The 23,575-nt window shown below is 32.6% G+C and overlaps 1 protein-coding gene across 1 annotated transcript in view; it reads right to left on the bottom strand.

Moving 5' to 3' along the window:
• The window catches only part of LOC129799477 (transcription factor LBX1-like), a 49,578-nt gene extending 27,242 nt beyond the window's left edge, over positions 1–22,336 (bottom strand). The window contains exon 1 of the mRNA XM_055843377.1: positions 21,226–22,336. Coding sequence (XP_055699352.1) covers positions 21,226–21,946 — 721 coding nt within the window. The 5' untranslated portion in view covers positions 21,947–22,336. The remainder of the gene's footprint in view (positions 1–21,225) is intronic.
• Positions 22,337–23,575: the final 1,239 nt, after the last annotated feature.

Here is a 23,575-nt window from a genome sequence, read left to right as displayed (position 1 = left end):
TAGGGTGGAGTCATAATTTAAAGACGTTTATACACTTATGAGCAGTTTACAAAAATCTTAAATTGTTATCTATAACAGATTTCAAAAAACCACAAAATTATTAATCACTTAATAAACTATTAATATTTATGATCTTTTGAAGTCTGTGTTAAGTAAGAACTTAAGATTTCTGCAAGATATCCATAAGTGTATAACTTTCATAAGTAATGACACTACACAGGAGCATAATGTTTCCTAGGTTTCTAGCGTGTCAAAAAAAACTTTTCGGTCATTGTAAGAATGAATTAGCAAAAAATACAAATACAAAATAGAAGCCAACTTAATACTGAATTGGCAACCCAAAACCCTAAATTGGCAACCTGCGTAGTTTTGGAGATATCTCGTGAAATGCGTACGAAAACAGGAAAAAAAAATTACATTAAAACCGGTCGCATTTTTCTGAGCTAATGTCACCTTCCTTGGCTCTACCCCATACAATTCAATTTATAAATAGTTTACTCTTAGATTACAGTGAATTAATTTAGAATCAAAACATAAATTAGAATTTTGAGATTAGTTTACTGTTTAAATAGATAAAAAACATACTGGATAGTAGTACTCGTATAGGGCTTGTACCTCGTCGTGGTGTTCTTTTACTCTTTGCCTATGTGAGGAAATCTCAGAATTCCAAAATAGGATTGATTCAAACTTAAACTTTTTATTATGTTCTCTACACACTACTGGAGTAATATACATCACTATTGAAGTAAATTCCCTACGCTTGTGTAGGAAAAGCCCAAATAAGCACACAGGGAATCTCGGAGTGCTTTCAACTTGGGGTGCTTAAAATTGGGAATGCGTTAAAATTCGATTTTGAGTTGAATTTTAGGGGTAAAAAATCGTATTGAGAAACTATTCTTAGAGGTCGAATCGGATAAAATTGGCTATTCAATTATTTACCCTTAACCCTATATGGACGATTGGAACCCCGGCGTCCCATAAAGAAAATAATTTTTCCTGATTACCTAAAGTAAATTTTTTCTTATGTTTGTACGTAATTGCAAAGTAAAAGGTTAAACGAATCTAGGATATTTTTTCCAGTTTCCAGTTATTTGCTATATAGTAAATATTTAAGCTTAAAAATGGCGAATTTTTAAATTCTCATATAGAAAAATGATTTTAATTATTTTTTATACTTTAAATCTTTTTAAGCAAAACTCTTATGGGAATAAAAACTACATTACTCATACGTAATATTTTTCAATAGATTAAAAATTATTATTCATTGGTATTATCAGAAAAATTACTAAAAGTTTCGGGCTAATTTGTCCCTACCGCTCGTAGAGGTAAAAAATGAACCGAGTTAGACTTTGTTGGATTTTCAAAGATTAAATGTAAGACTTATCATTTATTATGTTCACCAGTTTAATTTTTATTGTTGATTTTCGGTCCGTAAAATGTGTTTCGTCGTTAAAGGGTTAAAATTCAATTCACAATCGAATTTTCGTGTATTGCGAAATGCAAGCTACCCGAGTTGTAAACACTCCGAGGTCCCCTGTTAAGAATCTTAGCTACCATAAGCTTATCTGGGTCTATCTCTGTTCATTTTCTGTTCTACAGAAGACTAACCAAATGAAATGCACCTATGATGAGCCTATATCAGCTTAGAAGTTCTTACATTTCAAATTCGGTTTATGGGCAAACTCGTAAGGTGTTCTTTTATTTGGAAACAATGTTATTTTAGTTCAATATGAACAAAAGTATATGATAAACTTTAAAATACATTTTCTCGGAATCCTTGAGAGATAAAGATCACAAGCCTTCAGCAGGCGTTAAAAGCGTTCAGCTCTTGGGCGGTGAGATCCTTCACTCCATCCCACACAAGTTCGAATCTCACACGTTCCAAAAAATTTGAAGGGAAATTTCTTACAAGAAATTATGAACTAAATTAATATATGTATGTAAAGCGAATAATGCACAAAAGTGGTCAAAAAGCTGAAATAGACTGGTGCATCAAAGATATTTTTCTTAAAACACATATGATTATCCGTTAGTTTTGTATCAAGAGTTAAACTTATAAATTAAAATTATATTTATATTTTTGTTGTGGTGTAGACAAATCCGATATCTCCTGTTCGAATCACAATTTACATATTATTTGAGCCCAAAATTATTAAAATAATTGCTATGACTTGTGCATATTTCAAAACTGTATCCTCTACTTTATATGGAATTATTAAGATGCATGACATACCGATGGTAAAAATGTACTGAATGCAAAACCTTCTTCAGAATAAAATTGGTACACAGCATTTGTAAAACAATTTCAATTAATTTCATGCAATATTTTCTGTGAAATACATATAACTAAACTTCTCAGAGTGCTTTAAGCAAAATATGCTGAATATTTCCTCTTAATAATTTGAGCCAGAAACATCATAATCGTTGTGCAATGTTCTCTTGAAAATTAGATTTGAAATTGAATTCTTGTAGTATATGACTAGTTCTTTTCACCTTCTTGCATATGCACAATTTTGAGCGTGTAATTTGGTCTACTATTTCCTTATTACAGATTTCTGGAGAAACGTTAAATTCGTAACATCTTTTGTTTAATTCGTTTTAAATAGTTATTTCCCTTTAAACAAGATGAATATATATAAATAAATATATAAATTGAAATACTGGAGAAATGGTTATGAGTTTGCCAATGAGTGAGATAGTTATTTTAAGAAAATAACACAGAGACGAATGAAAAAAATAACAGATTTTACGATATTTGTTGTTAATTACGTAGTCAAATTTGTTCCACAGTTTGTGTCAAACACATAAATTTGTACAGTGATGGTCTCATATATGACGAAAATGTAACACACATAGGGAAATATACATTGGAAAATTACTCGCCACCCAATACATCCGTCATCGATGTCATTCTTTCCCTTTGGAAAATATCTTGGTTGACATGACTTTCTGAAGAAGATATAGATTGTAATTCCTTTAAAGGATCAGATTGAGAGATAATTCTGCTGTAGGTGTCTGTCAGCAATGATATAAATTTTACGTTACCGAACTTTACACATAATAAACAATTTAGGAGGAAGTGTTTACAGAGTGTATCATTCTAATTTATTATGTTCATCCCTTAGTTTCTTTATGTTACCACCACGAAGTGAATTTTCTAGGAATTGAACGCATCTTCCGGTGAAATGTAAAATATTTAATATCAGTTCCGGTTCGATTTCTACTCTAGATGAAATCCTTGCGTTTGTTAGATGAAAGTCAGAGTGATAGTTACGAGAATCCCATAATTTCTCACGCTCTATATAACACATATTTCTATATGTATCTATAAATATTATGTAATATAATTTCCGAACTACTAATATTTGGACTAGACGGTGGTCTAGTGTGTAGATCCTAAACAAACATTTGTTTTTGTAATTTGACATATGAAAACAAGAGTGGTTTTCTGTTCTCCCTTATACTCAATTAGCCTCTCAATAATAAGGGTCTTCTGTTATTGAAAATTACATTTGAGAAAAAGCCAAAAAAAATGACACTTGACACCAAGGAAGCAAGTGTAAAGTAATTAATCACATATTAGATCGTACATATCTATTGGCTATTTGAAATTTATATATCAATATGGTTTTCGTCGCAAAGATGTCAAAAAAAATTAGTCATTCATGAATCATAATTCGAAGCGATTTCTAAAAATTTCTTTCTCACTTGAGTGTGTCATTTTTTTACAACATTATATCGAGTGATCCTCATCCCAGTATTATAAGTTTCCAAGCTGTACTATTATGCGTTAAGTGTTTGGCTTAGTGTTTATGAAGATCATAAGCTGGAAGCCGAAAGCGGTCGGCTTTATGATTCGTAATTGGTTTGTATTTTCAGTTAGTAACATTTATTGGATGTTCGTTTTCTTATAATGCATATAGCTGCTGTATCTTTATTTTTCGGGATAACCTCTTGTGGAGTCGTCAAAGCACAAGTCCAAGACTTTTGTGGTAGGTATAATAAAAATGATATAACAATGCTCTGTGTGAGTATATCTTTTCATAAGTGAATAGAAACAATATGTGAAAACGACTATATTCTATATATAAAACAAGAATTTCCTTGGGATCAAAAGATTTCGACATAATATTACAAGTCGGTATGCCGTTTCAAATTTAATCTTTTTTTTCTATTTCTCTTTTTTGGGGTGTGAAATTACCTCAGGTGCAAAAATTTTTAGAGCTCAGGTAGATCCTAAGTTTGGGATATTATTGAGGTAAAATTTCCTCAAATTAATCATTTTGTAAATCGCCTCACACCTTCTTCAGGATTTAGAGGAGTTATTAGTCTCGTTTCGTATTCATTTTTGCCACATTTTTCGCCGACGGTATTTTCAGTGGTACAAAAGGTTGATTTACCGGGAATACTGAGAAAGAGTATTTAGTTCGTAAATTGGCATATTTTCAGTCCACTGTATCCCATCAAAGACGCGGCATTTGTGCCTCTCATTTGACAAATTAGTCCACGTTTAAATACTATTTGTACAGCACCAAACCTCACCCCAAATACAGGATAATATTACTTCTTACAGTTCCCTTTACTGCAATACTTAAATTCCCCATCAACTTCATAATAATTTTGCATGCAGAACAAATCAGCACTTTGCGCGGCAGAGCTTGTTATCGTAATCATCTGACCAGGCAAAAGTATGTTGTGTGCAAAAAGAATTTAATATGAGAGCTTCTCGATCAATTTTTAATTTTGTTTACCGATCTTCATCCACGATCGCGAATACCTATCGAACACCATCGATGTATAGATGGGGCAGATCATCTCATATATCAAAGCATTGCAAGAGAAGTCATCGCCACAAGACACATCTACATGTTCTACATATATATGTATATATTGCACATACCTCGTTAAAGCATAATATTTTCTTGATACCCAAGCAGTCCTTCTCAACTTTCAAGGGAAATATATTCTTCATATAATGTACACCGCAATACATGATGTTCTACACAATAAAAAAATGTGTACACTGCTGGCAATAATCATAGCTCCACTTTTTCATACTGGAAAAACTTTGAAAAAAAAATTTTTTTGGAAAAAAATAAAAAAATCATTTGAAGGTATTTTCAAACCGATATGAAAAATTGCCATTTGAATTTCATATCGTTAGAACTGTGAGTACTGTGATAGAATCTTTATCAATATGGCGATTTTCGGGTGGCAATAATTATAGCTCTACTCAATAAATTTGCCTCTAGGGTATTTATTTTCAATCAGTGAAGGTAAATATCTTTTAGTAATTTAATTAATAACTTTATTAAGCTAATTAGAATCATTTTTATAAAGTTTTTCATGAATTTTGCTGAATTTTTGTAAGAAAAATGTTTAATGAACAGAAATAAGGGATTAATTAAGGTCTTGAAAGGGATGAAAATTGACAACCAAAAAATTTCCATAAAAATGACAAGATCCTATCACCTTTCATCCGAATTTGTCCATATTGCCGACATATATGCATTTTAAACCACTCCCAGGGCTAAAAATTTCCTTTTGTTAGAGGCAAAAGTGTTCAATTTTCCGTGTTACAGTAGAAAAAAACAAGTTTTCTACCGAAATTTGATGTAAAACAATGCTGACTGCTTAGTCTCATCATGTTCTGTTGATCCTGCCCCAAAACAGAATTCCAAGTGACTAACGTGGTCTTTAGAATAATGAAATAAAAAAATATCAAAAAGAAGCTTATTGCAGTTTGATGAACAGAAGGTGTTTTACCTAATTTAAGTGGTACAAAATTATTTTTTTCGACTAAAAAAATTGATAGGTCTTGTCTCAACTTGTTTTCTGTCTGAAAAAATAATTTTAAACCATTTAAATGACGTAAAATACTTTTAATTCATCAAACTGCAATATGCTTCTTTTTGATAATTTTTTATCTCATTATTCTGAAGACCACCTTAGTCACTTGGAATTCTGTTTTGGGGCATGATCAACAGAACATGATGAGACTAAGCAGTCAGCATTGTTTTACATCAAATTTCGGTAGAAAAATTGTTTTTTTCGATTGTAACACGGAAAATTGAACACTTTTGCCTCTAACAAAAGAAGATTTTTAGCCCTGGGAGTGGTTTAAAATGCATATATGTCGGCAATATGGACAAATTCGGATGAAAGGTGATAGGATCTTGTCATTTTTATGGAAATTTTTTGGTTGTCAATTTTCATCCCTTTCAAGACCTTAATTAATCCCTTATTTTTGTTCATTAAACATTTTTCTTACAAAATTTCAGCAAAATTCATGAAAAACTTTATAAAAATGATTCTAATTAGCTTCATAAAGTTACTAATTGAATTACTAAAAGATATTTACCTTCACTGATTGAAAATAAATACCCTGAAGCCAAATTTATTGAGTGGAGCTATAATTATTGCCACCCGAAAATCGCCATTTTGATAAAGATTCTATCACAGTACTCACAGTTCTAACGATATGAAATTCAAATGGCAATTTTTCATATTGGTTTGAAAATACCTTCAAATGATATTTTTATTTTTTTCCAAAAAAATTTTTTTTCAAAGTTTTTCCAGTATGAAAAAGTGGAGCTATGATTATTGCCAGCAGTGTATTGGGAAAGATTGTGTATAGGAAAAGTTTTGTAATATTACAAGCATATTGGTAGAAAGTCGTTAAATTAGTGGTATATAAGTAATATAATACTATCATAATGTTTGCAAAATTTTCAAATATGCAAACATTGCACTTTTATGCTTGCAAATATGTACATATTAAAAACAATATTCTATATGTTACCAATATGATAATGATTTTATGACTTCCCTACCATTATGCTTGAAATAATACATAACTTTTACTTAATATACAATTGTTTTAATTACACAATTTTTGCCATATGCTTAAACAGCAAGTTATCTAATACAGTTCATCAGACAACTTTTGGAAACTAGGATTTTTTGAGATCTTTATATCTTTTGATTAGATGTGTACTTAAGTAGTGAAAATCGAGGTAAAATAATATAGGAGATAAATCAAAAAGTGTGATGTTCAAGTCCTTGTTGTCATAAAAGGAATACAGAATAAAGTTCCATTTAATAAATATAGGCACAGTTTCCCATATTCACTATTTATCAGCTATAACTCGATAATTTAATTACAAATTTTTCGTAAAGAAAATGTCCTAAATAAACTTCTTAATTTAAAACTGTATGGACGATTTCTATTAAGAAAATTATATTTTTCTGATTATTTGAATGTTTTTCTAAAGTTTGTACGTAATCGCAAAACTGAAAGTTTTAGGAATCTAGGATAGTTTTCACAAATCTCTGGCTATTTGCAAAAATTTCTTGGTATTAGAAAGTGCAATAACTATATATAATATTTTTTACAAGAACAAATATTATCATTCATTGGTATTTTCAGGTTAGCTTCTAAATGTTATGGGCTGTATAGGTTCCAAGTGTCCATACAGGCAAATACACTGAATCCGACTCTGTTGAATATTGCAATGTTTAAAGTTAAATGTTTCATTGATTTCGATTTTATTTTTGATTTTCAGTCAATGAAAAGCGTCTCGTCCTTAAAGAGTTATGACAAAAACATGTGATTTTAATAAAAAAAAAAACGTAAAATTGGTCAGAAATAACTTTAAACCATATCTTAGATTTTAGGAGTTTTTCCAAAAATATTTCACTATTTTAAGAACTAAAAATTTATTATTTATTTGATATTTCAAAATTATTATGACTTACACATATTATGTAGAACATAAAGCAATTATTTCCCGATTTCTGCTAATACATCCTTTATTTTCTTATTAATTAATTTATAAGTTACTGTCATTTTAATTTTAATTCTTATGTCTAATTATTCGATTTTGCTAATTTGCCTTACATTTATAGTAAGTACATGTCATTTTTTAATAACATAAAAGCTTTACAAAATAACGATGTGATTGAAAGTGTTGTAATTCTTGAAAATTTGTTATTTGTAAAAATTATGATGATGACTACCAACTATCAATAAAATTTATTAATATAAAAGAGCTTAACGTGAAAAACAAGATTATTAATTTTATTTTATTATTAATCTATTCTAAAGCAAGAAATGATAATATTAAGAACGCCACATGATAATTTAAAAATTCACATACGCGATCAATTGAGCATCAATGACGTCTAAGTTACTAACGCAATATCTGCATAGAAATTTGCATCAATACAATGAAATGTCTATAACGAAATTATCGGCTGTAATTATTTCATGATTAGCCGCAACATAATACAGATTTCGGACTTGAAATTTAACCATGTAGTTTAATATCAATACTTTCACAACAGATGAAACTCGTTAAAAAAAATTAACTTAAAATTAAAGACAAAAATAATCTATAAGATGTTACGAAAGCCTATAAAAACTTCAATGTTACTATTTCTTAACCATATGACTTTCAAACCCTTTAATAAGGACGAGATAGTTTCATAGACCGAAATTCAACAACAAAAATTAAACCAGCAAACATAAACAATGAAAAATCTTATATATAATAATTCGATAGTTTTTTTTACTCCCACGGACAATAGGGGCAAAAATAGTACAAAAAAATATAAGAAATTTTTCTCACAATACCAATGAATGCCATTAACCGCAAAAGGGTTTTACTTATAAAAAATTCAAAGTATAAAAAATAGGAGTATATTATAAATTATTGCAATAATTTGAAAATTTCTCACTTTTAACCTTAAATATTTACTATAAAACAAATAGTTACACACTTGCAAAAAAATATCCTAGATTTCTTCAACATGATTACGCACTTACATAAGGAAAAATAACTTGAGATAGAAAAAAAGTTTCTCTATATGGGTCTCTATATAATAAATAGGTAAGATAAGAGAAGCGAATATCGACACAGCAGTTTGTAGCACGGATCGTTCCTCGAAGTAAAATAGATTTTTAAAAATTACTTTTACCAACTATCTTATGTTCAATATATTGCATTTGTTCATATTTTATATATTATAATAGTCTATTAATTTCCGAAAAAAAAAATATATATATATATATATATATATAACTCTCAATTTTTGATCTGTCCTCCACTTATTTAAATACTGGATATGCGAAAATCGCGATTAATCGAGAATTTAAATAATAAAAATTAAAATTTATGCTTCCGGCATACCTTTTAGATCGGTACAATTTCATGAAATCAAATTTCGCGTCCTTTATGAAAAGATTTGTACAAGTCTATCCCACTCTTTCGGTCTCGAAGTTGGACTGAACTAAATCTAAGTTGCTGTGACATTCAAAGAAAGAAGAAGAGTGTGAAAGAGTAAGATAGACATATGCGAAAATATTAAGGGAAAAAGGGATATGAATTTCGACTTTATGAAATTTTCCTGATCGAAAAGATGTGCAGAAAGCATTCTTACCATCCACAAGTAAAGCTTGGAAAAATCTAAAATCTCTTTGGAAAGCCAAAAAAGAGACTTTCTTACTTCTTGATAATTTCGCAGGTGACTGAATCGAATTTTGAAGTGCTCGAGTGTCAAAATGTGTCGCTCTTCACTTTGTTGTGAGGAAAAAAACAGAATAACGACGCTTACTTTTCATATCCCATTATTTAATCACTCCATAATCACTGAGTAACTCTTTTGCCAGCTTTCTAGGTGTGATATTTGATAAATTTTCCCTTGTTAGAAAATTTAGTATGAAAATTCGAAATTGAATTTGAATTCTTCGAACATCAACGACTTTTTGTGCAAATACAGTTAAATTACCTTTTATCCAAGACACTATTGGAGAATCAAAATCTACTTGTGTTTGGGACTATCACGGGTCAATTTAAAGCTAGAGTTTCCAATTGCCTAATTCAGGGTAGAGTATTTTCTTAACCTGACCATCAGTTACCTCATGTGAAATTAAAAAAAAAAAAATAAAGCAAATTGAATAAAACACTAGTTTTTATCAAGCTTGTCACATAAAAACCGAATTACAACGAAAAAATCTTGGTTTTCATAAGCTCGTAAAAGCCAATCACTAGCAACACGAATAGCTACTATAACTATACATATGACGCCTCTGAACTTATTCTTGTGCGTTTTTGAAGCATTTTAGCATTCTTGCCATCCACACTTAATAGTATACACGCCTTGGCTAATATTATGCTTGGGATCTCACATGGTGAAGGTATGTTTGAGTGTGTGAATGCCATTATAGGGCTCCTCTTGTGCTGTCCATTTATCTGTGGAAAATGTGTTAGAATGGATTTGCTACTCTGTAATTACAGCACGCCGCTCTGCAATCATTTTCAAATTCCGTCAATCGAAATCAATAACAAATTTGATGTAATTAATCAATTTGTGCTGTGTGTAGTGTATTTGTATCACTCACTCAGGCGCATTTGAAGAACAAATCGCGCTTAAACACGATGCACCATTGCAAGTCGGGCAGGAGGGAAGAGATCTCACCTCAACGAGAGTGCTTATGAATGGGAGACGGGATGGATCACACAGTTTGGATCTCATGCTTTGCTCACAGGAAGATTAGAGCGGCAAGTATTTGTGATGATGATGACTTGTCTTTTTGCTCTTCCTCCTCCTTTTTTCATTGCCGACATCCACTCAATTTTTATACACACCACGCAAGTAAGACACCATAAAAATCACATTTTAATATGATATTGCTAATTGGTGAACTTAAATAAAATCCATAAAGAATCTGTTTTGGTCTCCAGTTCGACAATATAATATAACCCAAAAAATTTTTTTTTTGTAAATTGTGGGTCTTTAATAAATTCGATGGTAAACTCTGCTACTGTAAACGTAAATTGCCCATAGAGTGTATCAGTTATTGTGTGCATATTAAATACTTTGAGTTGATGCTAAAAGAATGAATAGGGCCTCTTCTTAAATATTACAGAGTTGTGTGAAGCATGTTTAGTAAACGCATTTTTTCCTCATGTACAAAATTACGGATGTTCTGACAAATTTAATACAGTGCATGACACAAGGTTTGTACCATTCGACTATATGTTTCAGAGCACCAATTATTCAATATGAAAGAAATAATCTCGTGAGAGGAGGACCATTTTTTCGGGTCTCTCTTGTACCGAAAAATTCATCGGTGATCGTACAATCGGCGGCCTCCCATATTGAAGATAGAGTTATTACAAGCTCTGATCCCTACTCCAGAGATTGGCGGCTCCTTTGAACATCTTCCAATTAGCTCGGCCGACACCTAGGGCCGCGGCATCTTTGACCACTTAGAATGGACCACACGCTGGCGCGATTCCCGGGCTCAGTGTTCCTGGCCATTAGAGCGACGATCACCGTCCCAGCAACTCATTGTACTTTATTAGAGTTCTCGCCAAAGAGTGTTTCTCTGCGCCTCTGTATGCCGTGAGCAAGGCAGGGAGAGACTAAGGAGAAGATTCCAATTTCCGATGCAGAATGGGAAATATATATACTTTGTGTGCACGTTTGGTATATTTTGCTCTTTCTCGATTATCTCTTCGCTCTTCCCCTGTGTATATCTTCACCGGTGGTATTTTACACCCTCAAGGAATCATTTTAGACCCAATGAATATCTTCCTCATGGTAAAGGAATAGAAAAAGTATAATTCTGTTCTTGTTTGTTCTTTTTCACCCCAACATACAGAAATCAACACACCACTACGTCTAATCGCTTAGTGCAGATATGGTATACTTTTACACACGATCCACTCACCAAACAACATAAATCGTGTAAAATTTAAATACATTAACGGAACGAGACTTCTCGTTTCGTGTGTGAGTGCTTCTTTTCTGAACGATACTTTATTAAACGAGTTATATATTTAATGAAATTAAATGTGACGACGGTGTCTAATTTGAGTGAAGCTCGGCATAATAAGCTTTATGGTGCGACACAACGCAGATATATACAATATTGTTTTTTTTTGATCTGAGAGGAGACGGAGGAAAAAGGAGCCAAACATCACAAATGCCGAAGATGTGATTAACTTAATCATCAAACGGATATTAATGATGGTGAGTCTTTTGGTGTTGCCGTGTTTTTTCCCATATATTTCCATTTTTCTTTGCTTCTCGTCTTACTAATGAAATTTTGATATTCACCAAAGAGATCATATTTTTACTTTTATACTATTCATTATGATTTTGTTTCTATCATATGCAAATAACACTATCCAAGACATGAGAAACTATATCATTAGATAGGCCACTACAATGAACATAGAATGAAACATTTTAAACAATTTAGATTTAGAAATTTAATTTCTGCAATTTAAAGGGTGTGGAAAAATGTTCAACTCGTGACTTCGATGTTATACCTCAAAATCCCTTTTGCATCATTTTCCATTTACTAATTCATAAATCATTTAAAAGTTCGCCCAAAATAACTGAAGAGTAAATACAATTGATTATCGTATAAAAATGAGTTATCGGTTTATAACCGGTTCATAACCGATTGAAACAGATTCAGTTTTGTCAGAAATTCCGAGACCTTTCCAACGAGACTAAACATAACACCATTTTGCTTTGCTTTGCATTTTTAAAAACCGATATTATGTATGATTCAACTGTATTTTAGTGATTTAAGTATATGGACGAAATGTGAGATAATCTCTAATGTCTCTAATACATATCCAAAATTAAAAAAGGAAATTGCGCGACACGTTTTCGTAAACAACATGCGGTTTTGAAGAAAAATGGCAAAGGTTTGGGAAAAAATGGGAAATAAAAAAGAGATTAGACAAGAACAACACCCCTTAAACTCTGAGGACTTTAGAAATTCGTCAGTGATTGCCGCTAGCGAGAGAGAATGCCCTACATAGGAACATCCTGAATATTAGTTCAGGAATTTTCTTCTTTGAGGGTCTTGGTCTTGATCTGCCAGGGTGCAGTTATTTAAGTGAGGGCTTCGCTGTCCAAATTGGTAACAAATACTACGTAACATATGTAACAAATACGGGCTAATTTGGTTGACATCTCTGTTCAATGTTATATAGCAGTAGAATGCCTGGTGAATCATTACTGGTAAAAATGAAATTGATCCAAATTTTATTCTTTTGCCAAGGATGGATCAAATTTCGAACTTTGAATGCACATTTATCATAATTAAAGCATGTTAATTTGATCCATCCTTTGCAAAAAGATCAAATTTGGATCAATTTGATCAAATTTGAATCAATTTGATCCTTTTATTTTTACCAGTGATTTTTACTACCCTTTTCATAAGGCAGTGCTCAGATAACATAAGAGATTTTACCAGGGGTCAGTTCTCCATTTCGGATTACCGGTGCACCCAGACCACAATTGGGCCCCTTATACTTCCCCACTCCTATTCTATCTTATCCCCCGATACGGGTAGCCGCTCCATATCATAGCTCTGTGGGCAACCAGTGCCGCTACTATACCATAGCAGCCCATCTCGGTGTGTGTTTGGGATCAGTGACAGTGAATATTTGTATCGACTGAAGTACCACTTACATGCCGAGAAACTCGTTCTCATACCAGCCTCTATTGTGTAGGCGGTTCACTTTTTTGCCAATATGCATCACTGGCATTACTATTCATTCATTCACTGGATGAATTCAAAGCCGATATGGCATGATAAATCTTTTTCTACTGCTACTCAGCTTTGAACCCGAGACCTCACAGTCATAGAGCCACTACTCTATCCACTGACCCACTTGAGGCTCCAAGAGCAATGCTCAAGTATGCTCCAATTATCGTGCGATCAAGTTGACTTCATACACTCTAAAAATTATTTTAAATAGTGTTAGTTTCCAGACTCCAAAACTCACGGAAAACCAATATGGGTTCGAAAAACATCAACGGATGCCATTCACTCCATCTAGAACTTGGAGAAACACAAAATGGCAAAGAAAGGTTTCCTATATTGATATGAAAGAAGCTTTCGACCGTCTAACAGAAAAGCCGCGTAACTATAATGTAAAACATGTATCATGACGTCACGACACAAGTACGAAGCTTGACTGGAGTTGAAGAACGGTTTTGAGTGGGTGTTAAGGTGCATTAGGGTTCGGCACTGAGTTCACTGCCCTTCAATATTGTCATGGATTATTTAATCTCCCCTGCACAAACCGAGGCGCCATGAAATTTGCTCTATGCAGATGATGTGGTACTGGTAGTCAAAAATAGGGATCTTCTGCAATGGGGACTGGTTCTCTGAAGGAATGGTGGCCCCAAAATTAGTCGCTCGAAGACTGAGTATATGCACCTCAATTTCAGTGGAAGCACCGAAGACAACGGATCTCTATTTATGGATGCACAAGATTTGACTAGAACCAACAACAACTTCAGATATCTCGACAGTATCCTATTCCGTGATGGCTCTGTGATTACAGATATTGCACACAGGGTATCGGTTGGATGGATTAAATGGCATCAGTCGATCAGTCCACCGTCCGCATCGGTGTGCTTTATAACCGAATAATGCAACCAAGTTGGAAAGCAAGCTGGACCAGATCGTGGTTCGCCTCGCAATGCTTTATGATGCTGAATGCAGAGCAGCCACCAAAGCCCACGATCAAAAACTTCACGTCGCAGAAATGCGAATGCTGAGGTGGTTGCCGGGAGTCACTCTAAGGGATAGGGTGCGCAATGGCATGTGAGGGGCAACATGCAAGTGGAGAAAATTAGCAATAGAATCGCAGAATCCGCTTGAGATGGTAGGGTCATGCGATGCGTCGCCTAGAGGACCAAATCCAACACAAGAGAGATTATGGCCTATCACATGGTTTTCTAATATAAGAAAGGACATGAGATCGAAAAGCCTCGAAGACGAGACGACTCAGGATACACTGCCTGACGACGATATGCAAGGAGTGGCAACCCTACCTAGTTAGAAATTGACAAGGTGTGTGTGTGTATGTAGGGGAGACTGGGGCAAAATTTGTCAAAACGCATATTTAATTCTTTCACGAGCTCTGAGAAAACTTAAACGTTTTCAATGAGCATATTCTTTTAGGAATTTTACTGCTCTACAACATTGCAGAAGACTATTTTCCCCTATCTCGAAAGAAATGTGATTTTCGAATCATTTTCTAAAAAAAATATTCTAAAATTGCTGGGGCAAATTTTGTCAGTCTTCGAATAATTTGTGACGTTTTACTCTCGCAAACGTTAAAAATATTAAATAGACATATTTTCATAGGAAATTTATTCCTCTATAACTTTGTCGAAGATAATTTTTCTCTATCTTAACAAGAAATGTGCTTAAATTGAACTAATCAGTATAGATATTTTCTGTAAGCTAAATATTCCAAAAATAGGGCTCAAAATTTCATTATTTTTTATTTTACATAATCCTTCCTCGAATCCTTTGAAACTTTGTAAGTTTAAGAAGGTTCATGAAGGCTATGTGTAATAAAAATTTCAAGACTCAGTCTCTTTTATTTTAGAAAATAGTGAATATTGAAATTTTTGTTTTGACAAATTTTCCCCAGTCTCCCCTATAGCAAAATTCTTACATCGACCTAGGTTTGAATTAAAATTTGTTGAATGGGTTTTGAATCAGGATAAATCACGCTTTTATAGGTTTGTTGAAAGTTTGTTGAACTATCTAACAAAAGAACAACTGAAATATTTTTTTTAGGTTTCTTGCTATTTTCCATTTTATAATCACAATTAAACTCTCTGTTGCAAATTTTTGCAAAATTTTTACAATATTTTCTACAATTTTTTTTTAATAATTTTTTCTCAATGAATTTCCGTGATGTAGGTATCTAATATAGAATGAGACAAATACAACAATATTTTATCCTGCTTTCTCTCTTCAACATTCAGGAATGTTGGTATAGAAGAAAAAAAAGTAAGCACAAGATGCGAATCAGTGCCACACAGCATTTGGACTTTCTTAAATGCATCTTAATCGTGTGTGACGAATTGGACCCACACACCGAGTCTGTCTGAATTTAATATCCTTTTCACTGAGGGCAAAAAGAATAGTGATTGTGAAGACCATTCCACAATGTGAAGCAACAAAAGCCACTTTTGGTGAACGCTCGTCTGATTATCGATTGATCGATGCGCCTTTTTTCACATTAGTTCTCTTTTATCTGTATTTATTGTAAGTCAATTCTTTGTTCTTCACGCTTCAACAAAGAATTTTATTGGGAATCATTACACTAAAGTATCCCATGTGCATTCATCTCAAAAAAAATGTCTCACATTATACTGATCCATCATCCACCAAAGACGAGAAGCAATTGTGAATCTTACATGCCAAATATTTACTTCACCGCCAATGCAAATTCTTCCTGGTATATCTTAAGATCGACAAGACGTGAGAATCACACTTTTCTCAGCATCTTCGCACATACTTGGGACAAATTGCTGTAGCATTCAATAAAGGGAATAAATGTTAATTTCTACTGGAATTGGTTTGTGGTTACCCATATCAATTTCTTCTTTCATTCAGATTCAATCAAATTTCCAATACCTTTAACGACTCCTGATCATCGAAATTAAATATATACATTTGTTCCTACACGGAATTGTGAATGAGTAAAAATAATATACAATTCGTTTTATTTTTTACAATAAATCGCCTAACCCCCTCTATACCCTCCAAAATCATGTATTTCGGTTGATCTCAAAATTGACCAGGCTTTTTCAATGATTTTCGAATATGTTTTAAGAGGTTGTCCAGGCGAACATTTCGTCCAAACATACCTCTGACCGGAAAATTCGCTATTTTGAATTATTGGAGGTCAAAAGGCAAAATTTTTCAACCGACTTGGTTGAATTTGGATTTTTTTTAGAAAAATCTTGACATTTTTTATCTTGATATATCAGTTTCAATTGGTAATATTATATATTGGTCAAGTAATTATATTTAGTTTATTTATCTCGAATATCTCTTTTTATTTGCGCGTGTGCATGTTACTAACGATTAAAACATTCTAAAATGCGCAGTTCTTAGCTAATTTTCTGATTAAGAATTTTTTTCCTATTTGTTAATGAATTTAATAGTTAATAAACCGGTATATATCCAAAAAAAACTTGCAAAACGATAATTCACGGATAGCTCTATCTAGTGAGTTCGTGCATTCCATAGGACCCTTTGCCATCGCTTTTTATATATTTTAAAATTTAAAGAGTACAACACAAGGTTACATTATTTTGCAACGTTATTTAATAGATGTGATTGTCTTAAATTTTGAGATGCTAATTAAAAATTAATATAATTTATATTTAGAAAGGTATATTAGTTCTGTTTTTCAGTCGATGAACGTGTTAATGTGAAAATAAAAATTTCCAGTCTTTTCTGGATTACATAAATGGTTTGTTGAAAGCATTCATATGCAATTAACTTTTAAATCAAATTGAGAATATGTAAAGTGTTAAGTATAGTATTTCCATGTAGACACATTATCGAACACGATGTTAATTAGTTTTCAAAGTGACACACTTTAAGTAAATTTGAAAATTGTTTTAGACCCGAATAAGATGAAGGATAAATAAATCAAAGATAAGCCTGGATAAATTTTAGGTGACTGTGATTTTATTCAGCCAACAGCGTAGTTCCTGAACTTAAAAATCCTTACAAATTGAAATGCATGTGTTATGTATATATATATTACATGCCGAATAAAATTCAACACACCATCACATATGCAGGCATTAAATGAGACGCTCAGAGCAAGAGTGGTCTCCTTTGCATGCATTTTCTTATTAAATTATTCCCCTATACCCTACAATAGGTTTATCACAATTTTTCCAACAGAGGAAACACCATTTTGGAAAAACTGACGACTCTCAAATTCGGTCCTCCATGTTTTACTTCTGGAACTCCACAGAAAGAGCAGTATATATAATCCGTCGATTTTTTCACCCCCCAAGATTTCATCCTTCCACCCCCGGACACCACTTTACAATCTTTTCAATCTATCTTAGTGTTTCAGATGATTTCGTAAAAGTGACATCACGCTGTTTGTCTGTCTGTTCATCCAGCTGTTATTACGTCTAGAGCCTATACGGTTAGAAATAAAGCTTTGGGATCTTAGGGAGCCCCATATGTCGACCCTGGGACCGTTTTCTTCCACAAGCATGTTTTTTGAAATTGTTAGACAACGTGTCGTGCGATATTTTTTTCATTTTGGGATATATTACGGATATTTCGTCCTTATACGAAAATACCACTAAATCATTCTTAATAAGGGTTTTACATGGTCAAAGGTTAAAAAGGATCTAAAGAGCGCATTTCTCAACCGAATGGTATCAATTTGGGATCGGTGGAAAGGCCTTTGAATTTCTGACAAATCTGAACCGGTTCCAATTGGTTCTAAGCTGGTTACGAACCAGTTCATAACCGATAATTTTTTTTTAATCTAAAATTCAAATTTACTGGTTCTCAGTCATTTTTGACAATGTTTTGAATGATTTATAAGATGGTTCAAATCAATTGAGAACCGATAAACAGTAAATGATGTGAAAATATTTTTAAGGTATAACATCCAAGTCACGCTTTCAAGCACTTCACAAAGATTTGGACGTTTTACCACCCCGTCTTGCTTTATTTAATACATAGACTTTTCAACAAAGCTAACCATTTATACCTTCAAGTTATGAAGTTCAACTATAACGGACAAAGGGTGGATCAAGAATGGAGTGACGGTCAAAAGAATGAGTGAGAAAGGTCTTTCCTCGCACTATGATGACATACTATAATATTATTAAAATAAAAAATAAGGATTTCGGGATATTTAACATCGAAATTTGCAAAATTGATTATTCGTCTGTCTTGAATCTTTACACGAACAGATTGCACGAACTTTTCAAGTTCTCAAAGATTGCAGCATTTCACAGAACTTTTTTGTAGAAACAATTTGATTTATTCTACAGATTGTAGAAAAAATTGAATAATTTTTTATTAAAACAAAATTTGAGTGAATTTTAAAATAACGCCAAGGCAAGAATCAAAAGATATGACAATCAAATGTTTATATCTTTTTCCATTTTCTTTTTAAAAGCATTTTTACTTATACAAAAAAATCTAAAGGGCGGAGAGAAAAAGAGTTTTATTGCTTATATTATATTTATGAACAATGACAAATTGAATTTGAGTATTGATGTAATTCTGTGCAATATAGAGATGTCTAGCGGGCAAAACAACTTTTATTCTATGATGTTACTAGTTTGAAGATTTCTACATCAAAGTTATAGCAACAAGTTGGGAAAAGATATAAAAGTTTAAACAAAAATTACTTTACAAGGTGGTCGTATTATTTTGGTCACCACTGTATAATCTCATTTAAAATTGTGTAAAACTGAAAGAGTTTCACAATGTACTGTGTTAAACCTTAACATTTTATTTTTTAGGAAATATTTGTTTACTTGAATTTCTTTTGCCAGTTTACTCACTTTCAAGAAGAATTATTTGACATCACTTATGATTATATATATGATGATATTTTATCAGGTATTTTTATAAAAATTCTTTAATTTTAAATTGCTTTTTTTATAAAATTCATTGTTTAGTTTAAATATGTCAACAAGCGATGCTAAATAGCTAAATATGATATCTCGATCGAATTAAATTTCAATGATAAATAACTTTATGTCTAAAAATAAGAAAAAAAATCAGCTAACACCAAGAGTTATCTTTCATATAATAGAACAATCTAAAGTGGTCATACATTTTCATTTCTTTGACTTGCAAATAAGATTCTTTTGTGAATACTTTTCATGTAATCTTTGCTTTCAATCTCAGTTGGGAAGATTTTTTAAGTGTATTTTACTTTAGTTTTAAAATACGATACTTCCAGATCTGTGAAACGAAATTAATACTTTCGTGAGACAGTACATTGGACAATGGGAAAAACTATTAATTTTCCTAAATACTTGGGATGTGTGATATTAATTTATCCATAGAGAAGACAACCATAAACTATGGTGTAATTAACAATCATAATTGCAATTTAATGATACCCGTTTTCTGACATTTACTTTTTCTTCATTCACTTTGATTGTTTGATTTCAGCTATTGAGTTTCTTATTTTAGTCTTGCGATTTTTAATTCTGATGTAGAAACACAAGGTTTGTATTTTTTTTTCATTTAGTTCAAAAATATTGCCTGATTATAAGAAAAAAATATTCCTAATATTTTTCAAAAAAAAAATCCTTTGTATAATCCACTTTAGGAAATCAAAATTTCTGGTACTGATAAAATTGATTCTAATTGTTTCCAAGACTTTCAGTAGTTTAAAATTTTCCAACCAGACTTCCAAAACAGAAAAAAATCTGTAGATCTTGTTTGAGAAAAGGATAATTCTCTTCATGGGATATAGCGTTCATACTGACATTTAGGGGAGAGTGGGGCAGTCTATGAAACTCATTTTTTATTAACCACTCCTTTACGTTTATGAACTGTGTGCTTAAGACAATTAAATTGTCTGTTTTCTATATCCGCTAAAAAAAAATGTACAGTGCAATTAATAATAATAAATAATGGTGGCACAACGTTCCATAAATAAACTACTGCTCCTCGGAAGAGAGATTTCGGAACTTATTATATTTTTCAGTTATATTATATTTTCTATTATATTTATTTATTTTATATTTTCTAGTGTAACGCCCAACGCTCAATAACTTTTGTTTTGTAAACATGTTTTTGACATTTCAATGAGAGTGAGTGAGATCTAGATCTAATCATCTCACTCTCTCTCATAGGAAACTTTGAAAACATGTTTACAAACAAAAATTATTGTACGCTGGGCATAATGACCAACGCACAATAACTTTTGTTTGTAAACATGTTTTCAAAATTTCCTATTAGAGTGAGCGAGATGACTAGATCTACATCTCATTCACTCTCATTGAAATTTCAAAAACATATTTACAAAACAAAAGTTTTCGTGCGCTGGGCATAAAAATGAAAATCAGTGTTTATAAGTATCCCATGTTTACTACTGTCCTTTACAAGTTTCCTTTACAAATTTATTTCCGGACTTTTATTATTATTATTTTTTTTGTATTTTTCGAAACCATGCAAGGCTGAAACAGCTCATCCTCCTTCTCAATTTTTAACATTAAACTTCTTATTACTTACTACATACGGGTGTAATGACGTGATTTCCTTTTTAAATTATGACCCTGTTGACTTGATTAATCTTTAAGATTTGAGCATTAAAAATAAAAAGGAAGACTCATGGATCAAAAGGCAATCAAATTAAAATATTGTCTTACCTGAACCATTTTCGCCTTGAGCTTCGTCGAAGGTTTTATTGGTCATCTGGAAGAGGGCGTCGAGAGGCGTCCCGTTGGGCTTAGTCTTCTGACTACCTGCGGAAGTTGCTTGATGCACCGCCGCTGGCGTTTGTTGACCACTCGAATGATGGTGGTCGGAGGTACGAGATCCGCCAATTTCAGGCGAGCAACAATCACTGGTGGCTGAACTGGAACGTTCGGATCCACTTTCTGAGGGTATGATTTCCATACTCATATGCCGAAGCAGTTGAGCCTGTGCCGTAAAGTGCTCCTGTAATTGGCGCTGGTAATCTAAGGCTAGGCGATGTTCATAGTGGAGAAGAGCAGGTGGTAGAAAAGGACGAACAGGTATGGGTCCTCGTAAATGATCCCAAGGTCGAACAATTTTTGTGGCAGGATGACTCTGATGCTGATGTAGATGATTGTGATGATGATTGAGACTACTGACGCCACCCGTAACACCTCCTGATGGGGGCTCATGGCCGAGGATGTCTGCTATTGAGAAGGACTTGACACCTTCGATGGTGGAGCGAGGGGGACTGGAACACTTTTCTCTACCGTCTATCATTTTAAGTCTCTTCAGGGGCCGGAAATAATCGTCACCACCCTGAGCGTGTAATGCATCGGCTGCCGGCGGACTCGGAGCCCCCACTGAGATATCTGATCCTATTGGGCTTGGAGGTGCACTAGTACACAGCATTTCCAAAATTCGCAAAAAGGTATTAATTATAAATAATATCACGGAGAGCAGTAATAAGTCACAATAAGAAATGTATCCTTGTCCGAGACACACACGGTAGATTTACGTGGATACTTCTAGCCACTGGTCCTTAATCAAAAATCCCATTACACACATTTATTTCACACCACACACATTATTCATGTCACAGCATGATATTAGTACTTTATCTATAAGATAATCCATGATTCTATTAGTTCTTGTTGCTGAATCCTATCTATCAGAGTCAATTAAATAGATTGGACACATATGAACTACTTATGATTTGAGCACTGATTGACAAGGTAGCTTTTCACTTATGGAGCGAGCTGTCCAATTACAACTAACTCGAGTGATAAACGAGTGGCAACTGTTTCTCAGTGTTCAGTCGATGGGAGCTTGACGTGACTTTCAGCTGCGCTCTCATGCCAGAAAGAGACTGGGGCGTTCAACTCAAAACCTCACCGACCAATTGGAATTCAGACATTTTCCTATTGGTCGACACGATGCCGACAAAGAAATGTCGGACAATTTATATCATAGCTAATTTATTAGTAAGTCGTTAATTGACTCCAATAAAATAAGGATTCTGCTCTGTTATTCATCCTCGAAACTTTGAAAGTTTCGAAGCTTCTAGTATAAAGCATTTTAATTTCAGCCAGTGCCAGTAGTACATGCTATCAATAGTCAAAGAGCTCATGTACAACATGAATATAATTAATAAATCAACCATTAGTCTGTTTGAGCTTTTAGTGTGACTTTCTTCTGCGTGGTGTGCGTTGAAAAATTACATAGTTTCAGAAGTATGTAAAAAGTGAATTATGACTATGGTGATAAGTCTATTCTGAATAGCATACAATAGGAATTTTATTTATTAGCTGAAAATATACACACGACATTTCATTTATGACTATAACGACCTACATTAGATTTTATATTTCGTCGCCTCCAGTATCTATCAGATATATAATTTTTGCATAAAACTTTAGTACTACATTTTTTTGTATAAAGTTTATTTCTAAGCAGCTGTAAAACATAATTTTACTACAAAACAATAAAATTTAATAGATACACACTTTTGATGAATTACCTGACGCACAATTTGAGGTTAAGCTTAATTATTGGTTTAATATCAATAAATACAAGTCTCATGTATGTTATTGAGAGAACGGGATATAATAAATTTTTTTACATCACTTGCATAATTTTTCCAGAAAAAAATGAATCACATCTGTGTGTTGTTTCTTAACGAAAAATTCTATTGATTTCAATTTATATGCTTAATGTATTGTTCTTTTATACTTACAGGTTGTCGTCCTCTGGTCGACAGTCTTTCGAATTGGACGACTCTTTAATTTAGGTACTTCTTTTAAAAAAAACAATCTTTCTAAGAAAAGAAGAATGTCGTCTTTCAATTGGAAAGTGATCCCTTTTTACTTGAAATTATCAGTAATTTTATAAATTAAAAATAATAATAGGTAGCTGAAAAGAAAAACCACAAGTTATGGCGTCATGAAACATTCGTAGGAAACAAAATAAAAATAAACTCATTTGGTTATAAAAATGACAATATTTTCTGTATATGTTGAAAGAATGTACGTAAGCGACATT

Source organism: Phlebotomus papatasi, chromosome 1 (genome assembly GCF_024763615.1).
Source record: "Phlebotomus papatasi isolate M1 chromosome 1, Ppap_2.1, whole genome shotgun sequence".
In the NCBI taxonomy this organism is placed as follows: Eukaryota; Metazoa; Arthropoda; class Insecta; order Diptera; family Psychodidae; genus Phlebotomus; species Phlebotomus papatasi.
The sequence above is the reverse complement of the archived record's forward strand: the minus strand, read 5'-3'. Positions and strand labels throughout refer to the sequence as shown.